The sequence below is a fragment of the Hyalella azteca genome, unplaced genomic scaffold, assembly GCF_000764305.2.
Source record: "Hyalella azteca isolate HAZT.00-mixed unplaced genomic scaffold, Hazt_2.0.2 contig116, whole genome shotgun sequence".
Lineage (NCBI taxonomy): Eukaryota > Metazoa > Arthropoda > Malacostraca > Amphipoda > Hyalellidae > Hyalella > Hyalella azteca.
In genome coordinates this window covers 10287-23179 of record NW_025930477.1, presented here as the reverse complement: position 1 = coordinate 23179, position 12893 = coordinate 10287, and the positions used below count along the sequence as shown (strand labels likewise).

At 51.3% G+C, this 12893-nt stretch overlaps 1 protein-coding gene across 1 annotated transcript in view; it reads right to left on the bottom strand.

Annotated features, from left to right (window-relative positions):
- Window positions 1–549: 549 nt before the first annotated feature.
- The window catches only part of LOC108672292 (zinc finger SWIM domain-containing protein 4), a 21224-nt gene continuing 8880 nt past the window's right edge, over window positions 550–12893 (bottom strand). Inside the window, exons 5-20 of the mRNA XM_047883057.1 lie at window positions 12215–12342; window positions 11564–11707; window positions 10865–11026; window positions 9656–9792; window positions 9131–9228; window positions 7590–8221; window positions 7285–7444; window positions 6520–6671; window positions 5639–5895; window positions 5106–5260; window positions 3121–3335; window positions 2813–2863; window positions 2618–2781; window positions 1764–1992; window positions 1482–1653; window positions 550–1241 (exon numbers count right to left, since the gene is read on the bottom strand). Of these exons, the coding sequence (XP_047739013.1) occupies window positions 593–1241; window positions 1482–1653; window positions 1764–1992; window positions 2618–2781; window positions 2813–2863; window positions 3121–3335; window positions 5106–5260; window positions 5639–5895; window positions 6520–6671; window positions 7285–7444; window positions 7590–8221; window positions 9131–9228; window positions 9656–9792; window positions 10865–11026; window positions 11564–11707; window positions 12215–12342 (3505 nt within the window). The 3' untranslated portion in view covers window positions 550–592. The remainder of the gene's footprint in view (window positions 1242–1481; window positions 1654–1763; window positions 1993–2617; window positions 2782–2812; window positions 2864–3120; window positions 3336–5105; window positions 5261–5638; window positions 5896–6519; window positions 6672–7284; window positions 7445–7589; window positions 8222–9130; window positions 9229–9655; window positions 9793–10864; window positions 11027–11563; window positions 11708–12214; window positions 12343–12893) is intronic.

Genomic DNA, 12893 nt, shown 5'->3' with positions numbered 1-12893 from the left:
ATTAGTTGTTACACTCGGCGCAGAGTCATTCGGGATTTGCTTGGGCCATCCGGTCGAAATCAGTTTATGGTTAGAATCTCTTATATGACTTTATAGTCGCCTGAGAGTGTGGCAAGAGTTGGCCGAGCCGAGTCATGCCGAGCTAGCCAGCTGCCCAGAGGTTGCCCTTCGAACCCTGAGACGCAGCGGACAAAGAGAAGCTGATTTACGTGCTCCCCGAGTCCTAGGCGGCCCTGATGTAGAGTCGCGCACGGCGATAAATTTTGTTAGGGATGAGCCGCATCGTATATTTGCGGCTGATTTACGTGCTCCCTGAGTCTTAGGCGGCCCTGATGTAGAGTCGCGCACGGCGATAAATTTTGTTAGGGATGAGCCGCATCGTATATTAGCGGCTGATTTACGTGCTCCCCGAGTCCTAGGCGATTCCTAATTCAGGGTCGTCACCAACTCAAAATTTTGATATGGTTTAGCCTTATAAGTGAACACTGAGCCTGGTTCTGAGCCTGTTTCAGCCGAACCTCTCTATATAACCTATATAAGTGAACCCTCTATAACCCTAAAAGTAAACCCTGAGCCTGGTTCTGAGCCTGTTTCAGCCGAACCTCTCCCTGACGAGGGACATGAGCTTCTTCTTGCCCTTGTACGCAACTTTCATGTTCTCGACGAGCTGCGCGAACTGCAGGTGCCCGTCAGGAGCGAGCAGGAACGTCTCGTGCGCCTTCGTCAGGAAGTCGATGAAGTCCTGGTAATGGCGGGGGGAGATGTGGGTGAGTCGGGAGTTTGTGGTGTTGATGTAGGACAAGATGGTGGCGTCTAACAGCCCCCGAAGTGGCGGTTTATCAAGGGATAAAGATTTCCGACGTTTGTTATCCACGTGGATTACGGCGGGTGGCGGTGGCGGTGGTGGTGGTACCACTTGCATGACGTTCAAAGGGGTTGCTGGTGTTGAGGTCGAAGAAGAAGAAGAAGGGGTGGTAGCGTTTGTGGCGTTGGTCCCAGGAGGCGTTAGACTGCAACGTCTGAGTACGTCGCTAAGGACCGTCGCACATTGGACGTTCTTTACGAAGACTGGGAGGAGCTGGGACAGCTGGGACCGTCCCAGCGAGTGAGCTAGGGACACGGCCCAGTGGATGTCGGGGATGGCAGGATGCGTGTCCTGCGTGTAGGAGATGTGGACGCTCTGCATCGCCAGCAGCGCCAGGGTGTAGGCCCGGTGGGGGTGATGGCGGTGCTCCATGTACCTGCAGGAGGCATGGGGGTTAGAGGGTCCAACATGGCGGTATGGGGGTTAGAGGGTCCAACATGGCGGCATGGGGGTTAGAGGGTCCAATATGGCGGCATGGGGGTTAGAGGGTCCAACATGGCGGCATGGGGGTTAGAGGGTCCAACATGGCGGCATGGGGGTTAGAGGGCATGTCCAACATGGCGGCATGGGGTTAGAGGACATGTCCAATATGGCGACATTAGTGCAGGTTGCCCACCTGGCTATAGAAAAGAGCTGGCTGCTGGTCATGGCGGTGGCGGCGGCCTCCACAACCACCTGGTACGCCGCCTCGAAGGTGGCGGGGTCGCCCTCGCAGAGGGTGAGGGCGCTGAGGGCGCAGCTCGGGGGGTCCTTGGCGGCGCACTGTAGGGCGAGGGTGCGGGCCACGCCTGGGGGGTAGGGGGGTTAGGTGGGGGATAATCAAGGACTCTTATTAATTATTAATATCATATTAACACAACCCGACAAGTATTCACCATTAATAACCCCCGCCACCCACCGGCGAGCTCGTCCTGCTGCTGTCTGTCCAGCGCCAGCCTCATGACGGTGGCGTGCGCCATGACGGGGGTCGCCAGCCCCCCCACCGCCTCGGGGGGCGTCATGAGGGAGTACCAGCCCCCCATTATGGACATGAGGGCCCCCACCCCCACCTCCGTCGCGCACGTCACCAGCCACCGCACCATGTCACGTCGCCGCCACGTCACGCACGTCAGCGTTATGCGTAACACCTGTGGGGTTAGGGGGGTGTTATTGGGGGTTAGGGGGGTGTTATGTCACCAGCCACCGCACCATGTCACGTCGCCGCCACGTCACGCAAGTCAGCGTTATACGTAACACCTGTGGGGGTAGGGGGGTGTTATGGAGGGTTATGTAGGTGTTATGGGGGTTAGGGGACTTTATGGGGGTGTTATAGGTGTCCAAGAGTAGGTTGTGGAAACAAGTCCTCATGTGTTCACCGGCAGACCTAGTTAGCTATTGGGTCCACGGTGTCACTGAGACATCTTCCAGCACATGTGTCACGCGGACAAGAACTTGTGGGCGGAAGCGAAGGCTATATAAGGGCTAGCAACCTTAAGTAAGGCCCTTACTATCTTAGTTGTGGGCGGAAGCAAAGGCTATATAAGGGCTGGCTAACTTAAGGCCCTTACTACCTTAGTTGTGGGCGGAAGCGAAGGCTATATAAGGGCTAGCAACCTTAAGTAAGGCTCCCCACCCCCGTCCTTGTGTCACGAGAACGAGAACCCAATGGGCGGAAGCGAAGGCTATACAAGGGCTAGCCTTAAGTAAGGCCCCCCACCCCCGCCGTGGTGCTGCAGCCCCCGTTCCCCACGTCACCCCCGTCCCCCACGTCACCTGCAGCCCCAGCTCCAGCGCCGCGTTCAGGAGGAGGGCGTTGCGCGTGGGCGCGTGGGGCGCGGCGATGCTGAAGGCGTCCTGCGCGAGCTTGAAGAGCTGCGTCGCGCCGTGCACCGAGCGCAGGCACGCGTCCAGCGCCACGCGCAGGCGCACCACGTCGTCTGCGGGGGTAGGAGGGGGGTTAAGGAGGGTGCACCGAGCGCAGGCACGCGTCCAGCGCCACGCGCAGGCGCACCACGTCGTCTGCGGGGGGAGGAGGGGGGTTAGAGGGGCTCTTCTGAACAGGGTCAGGTGAGAGAAATGTGTTTGAAAGAAGAAGCGCTCGTGAGGGAGAGGTATTTGGGGCGGTATTGGGGAGAGAAGTGTTCGGGGGAGGGTATTGGGGTAGGGGAGGGGGTTCAGGGGGAAAATGTTAGGGAGGTGGGGAAGGCATTAAAGGTTAAGTGGGGAACAACAAACGTGGGTGCGTTAGGCACCGCCAAGCAGCGTCAGTTACTCACTGGCGGCGGCGGCGATGAGGGCGCACGCCAGGTCGCCCTGCTGCGTCTCCAGCTGCGGCAGCGTCAGCCACCGCCCGCCCCCCGCGCCCCCCTGCCACGCCCCTCCCCCAGGCCCCGCCCCCTGCGGGTTGCCGCCGCCGCCGCCGTTGTCGGGTCTGTCCCCGCCAGCCGCCGCCAGGAGGTCGGCCTGGTCCTGATCTTCCAGGATCGGCATCCTGCAAACATAGACTAGTTACACCACTAGTTACACTACTAGTTACGTCATTAGTTACACACCTAGTACATATAGACTGGTACGTATAGACTGGTGCATATAGACTGGTGCATATAAACTGGTACGTATAGACTGGTGCATATAAACTGGTACGTATAGACTGGTACGTATAGACTGGTACGTATAGACTGGTGCATATAGACTGGTGCATATAGACTGGTGCATATAGACTGGTACATATAGACTGGTACGTATAGACTGGTACATATAAACTGGTGCATATAGACTGGTGCATATAGACTGGTGCGTTTAGACTGGTACATATAAACTGGTGCGTATAGACTGGTGCATATAGACTGGTGCGTATAGACTGGTACATATAAACTGGTGCATATAGACTGGTACATATAAACTGGTGCGTATAGACTGGTACATATAGACTGGTGCTATAAGAGACAGAGTCTATACGCACCAGTCTATATGTACCAGTCTATACGTACCAGTTTATATGCACCAGTCTATACCTGTCTCTTATACACATCTAGATGTGTATAAGAGACAGCATATAAACTGGTGCGTATAGACTGGTACATATAGACTGGTACGTATAGACTGGTGCGTATAGACTGGTGCATATAGACTGGTACGTATAGACTGGTGCATATAGACTCTGTCTCTTATACACATCTAGATGTGTATAAGAGACAGGTATAGACTGGTGCATATAGACTGGTGCGTATAGACTGGTGCATATAGACTGGTGCATATAGACTGGTACATATAGACTGGTATGTATAGACTGGTGCATATAGACTGGTGCGTATAGACTGGTGCATATAGACTGGTGCGTTTAGACTGCTTTGCTAAAGCTTCTGACAAAGTTGACCATGGGGTGCTCTTTAGAAAGCTGAGGCTGTTGGAGGTAGCAGGAAGCCTATTAAGGTGGATCCACAACTTCCTCCGACAAGCTGTCGCAATTGGAAACTCAAAATCGAGAGAAGCGAAGGTGAAAAGCGGATTCCCGCAGGGCTCAGTGCTTGGACCGATCCTCTTCCTCATCTACATTGCCGACATTGACTCAGAACTCACCCACGCATCTACATCGTCATTTGCGGACGATACAAGAGTGCTGATGAAGATCACAGATGACCTAGACTGCGAGAGATTACAGGATGATCTATCGTCAATCTACGACTGGGCCCTAGTGAAGAATATGCAGTTCAACGGCACCAAGTTCGAAGTAATGAGATACAGAGACCGATCTGAGATCGGGATGCCACATCGCTACTTGGCATCAGATGGCACAGAAATTGCGACTGTGTAGGATGCCCCCATTTAATAACCGAGCCGCGGCCAGAGTACAGACTCTTCGTGAGGGATCACTGTCCGTGGTAGGACCGAGGCTCTTTAATGCCTTGCCAAAAGCGCTGAGAGGAGGGGAGTTTACCCTTGCAACATTCAAGAGACGACTGGGCAAATAGTTGAGCAAGATCCCGGACTGTCCAGTAATGGGAAACTACCATCAGCAAGTGACAAGCAACAGCATCTTGCATCAGCTGACCCAAAGGAGGGCAAATAGACAGAACACGTCCAACGTTACATCCGAGACCCGAGGGCGGGGTGACCTGCCTAGTGACGACTCGGAGTCGGAGGACGACGAAGGCGGCGCATCAGCGCGACCGTGGACTATGAAGTCCTAAACTCATCATAAGGTCATAAGGACTGGTACGTATAGATTGGTGCGTACAGAGTGGTACGTGATGGTACGTGCCTGAGGGCCCTGAGGGCGAGGTGGTACGCGAGGTCCGTGTGGTGCGGCAGGAGGTGCTGGAAGAGGTACTTGGCCAGCGGGTGCAGGGGTACGCATTCGGGGTGAACCCCCTCCCCCAACCCCGAGAACGGACCCCCCTCCAGCTGCAGGGTCGCCTGCGCAGGGGTTAAAAGTTAGCCCTATTGTCAAGAGGTAAAAAGTTAACCTGATTATTAGGTTGTAAATTCAACCTTATTGTCAGGGGGTTAAAAGTTAACCCTATTGTGTGGGATCACAAGATAAACCTATTGTCAAGGGTAAATTTAACCCTATAGTCAGGGCTTTAGAGTTAACTTTATTATTAAAAGTTCAACATAATCTTGACGACCTGCAGCACTGACCTGCCTCTTGACCTGCAGCACTGACCTGCCTCTTGACCTGCAGCACTGACCTGCCTCTTGACCTGCAGCACTGACCTGCCTCTTGACGACCTGCAGCACTGACCTGCCTCTTGAACTGCAGCACTGACCTGCCTCTTGACCTGCAGCACTGACCTGCCTCTTGACGACCTGCAGCAGCTGCGGGTCCATGGTGAGGTCCTGGAGGCGCAGCAAGAGGCGCTCGGCCTGCTTGAGGCACTTCTCCTGGGCGTAGAGGCCAAGAGGCATGAGGCGGTGCTGGCCTAGGCCTACGAGGCCCGCCTCCAGCGCGAGGCTCAGGTAGGACTCGGCCGAGTCCGCCGCGTCGGGCACGCGCACGTGGCGGTAGCGCAGGCCCCTGCGTGGGCCCGGGGCCTCGGACCCCTGCCAGTCTGCGCGGGGGTTATATAATTGAGTAATTTAACATATTAAGTAATAATATAGTTAAAATAATGGTTATATAATTAAGTAATTCAATATAAGCAGACTGGCAGAGCAGCACTATGAGAATAAATTAAGTAATTCAAGTTCTAAATTAAAGTAATTCGGCGCCGCGGCCTCTGCGCTGCCGCTGCCCAGCCAGTCTGCGCGGTGTCGGGGGGTTATATTAACAAATAATTACATGTACTTTAAATTGTTAAGTATTAAATTAAGTAATTTAATTATTAAATTAATCAATTAATCATTTGTGATGAGGCATTAGATTTCTAAGTTAATTAATTGATCGTTTGTCTGCGGGCGTCAGAGGGTTAGATTACTGGACTATTACTTGTACTTTATATAATAATTAATATAATTAAATAATGTAATTTCTATATTATTCAATTAATCATTAGTGATCGGGCATTAAATTTCTATATTAAATTAAAGTAATTAATTGTGTTGACGCTGCCCTGCCAGTCTGCGCGGCGTCAGGGGGTTAGATTACCGGCCAAATACTTGCACTTTATATTGATATTTATATAATTAAGTAAATTAATTCTAAAATTAAAGTAATTAATGGTGGTACCACTCACCAGCCAGCTGGTGGTAGCGGGGCAGGTCCTCGGGCACCAGCGACGCCTCCGCCAGGCAGTCGAAGACGCACGTGATGGGGTCCAGGGGGTGCCCCACGCACCCCCCTCCCTCCCCTCCCCCCTGCCACCTGTACCACAGCGTACCTGAACACCTAAGGGACAAGTGTTAAGGGTAAGACATGCCATTAGATGCCATATGGCATTATATTCCATAGAGGCTATGGCATCATATGCCAGATGGCATTATATTCCATAGGGCATTAAATATATAACTTTATGTCGTAAAATTGGCATTATGTGCCTAGGGTTATGCCATATGGTGTTGTATTCCATAGGGGCTAAGGCATTATATGCCATATGGCATTATATTCCATAGGCCATAAAATGCCATAGGCATAAGACATTATATGCCAGAGGCCAGAGGGCATCATATATAATGTCATGTCTTAACCATGGCATTATATGCAATAAGACACTTCGATTTTCTTCAATATATCAAAGATTATTAACAAATTCTCGTCTTCAATATATCAAAGATTATCAACAAATTATTGTTCTCAACAAATTAAAGATTTCTAAACCTTTCATTTTAATCCTAAACGAGAGCACAGCTTCATTACAATTTAGAAATCGTATTTTTACTTTTATCATAGTTATTGTTGAACAGCCGTTTTCTACGAGGAGATTCATAGAAAACGTTGCCCCAGCTCTATACAGCGATAACTACTTTAATATGACAGATATGGAATATTGGATAAAAGGTACCTGGGCAGGTACTGGTCCCTGTTGTCCCGCCACCAGCGGTGGGCCTGGGCCTGCGTGTGAAGCAGGGCCCGGGCCACAGCCACCGCCAGGCGCAGCGCCGCGTCCCAGAAGCCGTGGGCCCGCAGGGCCTCCACGCGGGCCCCACCCAGCGCCAGACCCTCTGTTGGCAGAGAGCAACGGATTAGTTATTATTCAACAGGTTAATAATCTATACTTAATTTTGCCAGGAATATTCAACAGGTTACACTGCCGACGCACCAGCACCATCAGCACCACCACAACCACCATCACCCACCATCACCCACCTGTCCACAGCGGCTGCTGCTGCTCGTTGAATAATTCCTCCCGTAGGGGGAAGGTGGGGAGCGCGGGGGGCATCTCGCCCCCACTGGGGGCCGCGTCCCCCACACCCCCGCTGGGATGGGAGGAGGTCTTCTTCCCCTTGCCCTTGTGGGAGGACTTGGGGGGTCTGGGGCTGGACTTGGGGGACCTGCACGGGGGAGGCGAGTCCCCCGGGGGGAGGGATGAGGGGGAAAGGCGGTCCCCTCCGAACCCCCCCGAGTTGGGGAGGTCTGGGCCCCAGTGGGAACATCTGGGCCCATTGTTTATACTGGGCCCCTCTGTAGAATACGGGTGACTGCACAGCTCGAGCCCACAACTGGGCCCAGTACAAGAGCTGGGCCCTGGGCCCCTAGGGTCTCTAGACGAGGGCCCAGTACAAGAGGTACAGGAGCTGGGCCCAGGGCCCCTAGGGTCTCTAGATGAGGGCCCAGTGAAGGGCTGAGACCGGGCCACAGGAGGGGCCTGAGGCCCGCTGGTCCCGTTGAGGATGGCCCTGAGGTGGGGACTGTCCCAGGTGAGCTGGGACGCGTCGATGGCCCACTGGAAGATGGAGCGCGGGGCCCCAGCGCTGACCCGCCGCCTCTTGTGCCTCCTGCTGGGGGAGCTGCGGGTGAGACGTGACCCCCAACCCCTCAACCCCAACCCCCAACCCTCAAACCAACCCCCTTAATCCCCGACCCTCAACCCCCAACCCTCAACCCTCGACCCCAACCCTCAATTCTCGACCCCCCGTCAAGGGCTCCCCCTTGACGGGGGAAATTTGCCCCGTGGAAATAACTGCGGCAAAATTGGTTCCCAGTGAAAATATTCTAGGGGAACCTATTTTCTAGAAGTTATTTCTAGGGGAACCTATTTTATTTCACGCATTTCTACTGGAAACCTTTTTTTCTAGAACTAATTCTACGGTTCTCCGTGGAAATGGGTTCTCCTAGGTTCCGTTGGGAATAACTGACAGAAATAAGGTTCCCTCTAGAATATTTTCAATGGGAACCGGATTTGTAACAGTTATAACCAGGTGAACCTAGGGGAACCATATTTTTTGAGAATGAGTTGCTGGAAAAAAAGGCTCCCAGTAGAAATACGTGCAATAAAATATGGTTCCCCTAGGTTCCCCTGGAAATAACTGTTAGAACTAAAGTTCCCCTAAAGTATTTTGACTGGCAGCCTATTTTATAACAGCCGTTCAAGGGGGAACCTAGAGAAACTTATTTTCCAGCACTTATTATTAAATAATAATTGCTGGCGCTAGTTATTTAAATAATAAGTGCCAGTTATTTAATATATTAAATTATATTATTATCCAGTTATTAAATAATAAGTTATTTAATACGTACTTTTTATTAAATAATTGCTTATTAGCAATTATTTCCATGGTTCCCCGAGCAAATAATTGCTATAAAAAAAGTTTCCACTAGAAATAATTGATACAAAATTAAATAGTCTCCCCACCTAAACCCCTACCCCCTCAACCCCCCAAGGCTTCCCCACCCTCTCATTCCCCCACCTGGAGCGGCGGTCGCGGCGGTCCCCCCTGCGTGGGGGGCGGGGTGCGTCGTCCCCGCTGGAGTCGTCGTCCGACGAACCCCCGCCGCTGGCCCGCGCCTGCGGGGGTTAAAAGGGGGGTTAGGTTAGGGTGAAAAGGGGATGAAAAGGAGGGGTTAAAAGAAGGGGTTAAAAGGAGGGGTTAAAAGGAGGGGTAAGAAGAGGGTGAAAAGAGGGTGTGAAAAAATTGGGGGTGAAAAGGAGTCTAGAAGATCAATAATTTTAAATCAATATGAACAGATATTAATTAATGAGATACTAATAAATAATGGGATAATAATTGGTGTCACATTTATTAAAGTGATATTAATAAATGCGATATTAATTAATGAGATATCAATTAGTGAGATAAGATATATTTATTGTCATATTAGTTAATGTCATATTAAAATACAATAATTTATTAATAAACACTAATAATAATCTAATTTTAATAATAATTAATTAACAAACAAAAGACAAGGCCCACTCTGAGTGGGCCACTCACCCGGGCCGGGCCCCCGCCGTCGGGGTCCTCAGGTGGGCACAGCGCCGTGCTGGCCCACTGGGTGAGCTTGGCCCGCCACGCCCCCCGCTGCGCCCCGCTGCTGTGGGGCCCCAGGCACACGCTCACCCACAGGCCCGCTGGTGGGGACAGTGGGGTACATTAGTGGGTCAACCTGACACATGTAACGTGGCCCAGTGGGGTACATTAGTGGGTTAACCTGGCCCATGTAACATGGCCCAGTGGCCCAACAGCCTCTCCTTCATGGCCCAGTGGGCCCGCCCTGACCCACCTATTGGCCCACCCTGACCCACCTATTGGCCCGCCCTGACCCACCTATTGGGCCCGCCCTGACCCACCTATTGGCCCCGCCCTGACCCACCTATTGGGCCCGCCCTGACCCACCTATGCAGATAGCCCCACTCCAGGGCAGATAGCCCCACTCCAGGGCAGATAGCCCCACTCCAGGGCAGATAGCCCCACTCCAGGGCAGATAGCCCCACTCCAGGGCCTGTCTCTTATACACATCTAGATGTGTATAAGAGACAGAGGGGGACGGGGGTCACGGGGATGGGGGTCACGGGGACGGAGGTCACGGGGACGTGGTCTGCAATCTCATGTCGCGTGAATTTCGAGAAATTATTCAGTAATTTCATTAATACACAAAGCTGAAAACCGTTCCTATTGTTATTAGATTACCGCAGCAGCTATTCTATTCTCAAAATTCTATTTATAATATGCACAATATCCAAAATATGGAAATACATAGAAAATATAATGCAGATCAAGTTACCAATTTTTCAAATGTCTTAATGCACTCCGTAATGCGCTTTCATTCGTAACGTTTATTCCTATATCGATTATTATCATAACGATGTATCGTAACGATTATTCCTCGTATAGGTATTTATCGATTCGTATAGGTATTTATTAAAATGAATAATTTATTTTAATTTAAATGTGTCCGGCCAAGCCGAGGAGACGTCTCCAGTGAACCTCGCCCAGAGCGCATCGTCAAGAGCTGAGACTCAATAAACAATCTTAGACTATTCACGTGGAGGGCGCGGGTGGGGGCGGTGTAGGGGGCGGTGAGGGGCGGCACCCACCTTGGAGAAGAGCCCGTGGAGGGCGCGGGTGGGGGCGGTGTGGGGGGCNTTATACACATCTAGATGTGTATAAGAGACAGGTGTGGGGGGCGGTGAGGGGCGGCACCCACCTTGGAGAAGAGCCCGTGGAGGGCGCGGGTGGGGGCGGTGTAGGGGGCGGTGAGGGGGGCGGTGAGGTGCTGCTGCACCGTCAGCTTCACCTGCTCGCCGTCCAGGTGCCACGTCAGCTCCTCGTCAGCGCCGCTGCCCGCGGTGGGGTCGGGGGCTCCTGCGGGCAAGGGTTCGGCATAATAATTGTTACACTCGGCGCAGAGTCATTCTGGGTCTGCTTAGCCATCGAAATCAGCTTCTGGTCAGAATCTCCCATCCGACTTTATAGTCGCCTGAGAGTATGAGAAGAGTTGGCCGAGCCGAGTCATACCGAGCTAGCAAGCTGCCCAGAGGCCGCCCTTCGAACCCTGAGCCGAAGCTGACATAGAGAAGCTGATTTACGTGCTACCCGAGTCCTAGGCGGCCCTGATGCAGGGGCGCGCACGCCGATAAATTTTGTTATGGATGAGCCGCATCATATATTAGCGGCTGATTTACGTGCTCCCCGAGTCCTAGGCGGTTCCTAATTCAGGGTCGCCACCAACTCAAAATTTTGATATGGTAGGCCAGCTCTGAGGCAACTAAGGGACGACTCTGGAGCAAAAAGCAGTGGCCCTGGGGTGCTCTATTAAAACAGAGGGCCTTTTTCTCTCAGTGTACTGTACCCTGTATGCAGTTAATGGGATGTGATGGCTGCAGTATACAGTTACTGTACCCTGTATGCAGTTAATGGGATGTGATGGCTGCAGTATCTGGTCTGCCAGTTGCTGTGCAGTGTGCAGCACTGCAGTGTGGTGCTCAGCCACCAGGTACTGCACCAGCTTCTGCAGCTGACACCTGTCCATCTGCAGCAGTGTCTCTGCGGGCGGTTAATGTATACTGTCATATACTGTGATATTTACTGTAGTATAGCTTATAGTAGTAACTGTAATATGCTGTAATATATACTGTAATATAGCTTATATACTGTATACACCTGTCCATCTGTAGCAGGGTCTCTGCGGGCAGTTAATGTACTGATATACTGTAGTATATACTGCGATATAAACTGTAATATATACTGTAGTATATATACCTACTGTAATATATAAGCAGTAATTACAGCCTACATAGACTATAGCAGTGCAGTATATATGCAGTATATTTTTAAAACTATATGGCACATCTATGTGGACATAATGCACACATATACATTTATATGATATATACAATATTATAACTTTATTATAGTTATGTTATAGTCATAGCTTAAAAAATATCAGTTGGTATACGTAGCTGCACGTGGGCACGTACCTGAGATGGTATACGTAGCTGCACGTGGGCACGTACCTGAGATGGGTATACGTAGCTGCACGTGGGCACGTACCTGAGATGGGTATACGTAGCTGCACGTGGGTGCTGTAGCGGATGCGGTGTAGCGCGAGGGCGACCACGTGGCAGCACCAGAAGATGTCACGTGTACCACACGTGCACGTGACAGACGTGATCCTGCACCTGTTACACGCGTGGATGTTAAGTTATATATATTACTGTTATACTGTTAAGGCTAGAAAAGCATATACGGATTTACCGTCAGATTGTGGGACCTGTATTATTGGAATTATTCAACTAGATAAGGTAATTATGGTTGTTAAAAGTGAGGAAAAATTATTTTATTTCAAGTTTTAAAATGTACCAACTTAGCCTTAAGGCGCGTTTACACTAGGGGTAACGACATGGGCGGCGAGGCGCTTGCTGCAGCGCCTGACGCCCACTGCAAGTGTTCACACCCTAACAAAATTTAGTCGCCCCAGCTTCTGATTTGGGTACCAGAAGCTGGGGCGACTCTAAACCAGAAGCTGGGGCGACTCTAAACCAGAAGCTGGGGCGACTCTAAACCAGAAGCTGGGGCGACTCTAAACCAGAAGCTGGGGCGACTCTAAATTTTGTTAGGGTTCTATAAGGTGACTATAAAGTCGGAAAGCTGTCTCTTATACACATCTAGATGTGTATAAGAGACAGGTCCTCTACCTCATTATTGCTGTCATTTACCTCATTATCATTGT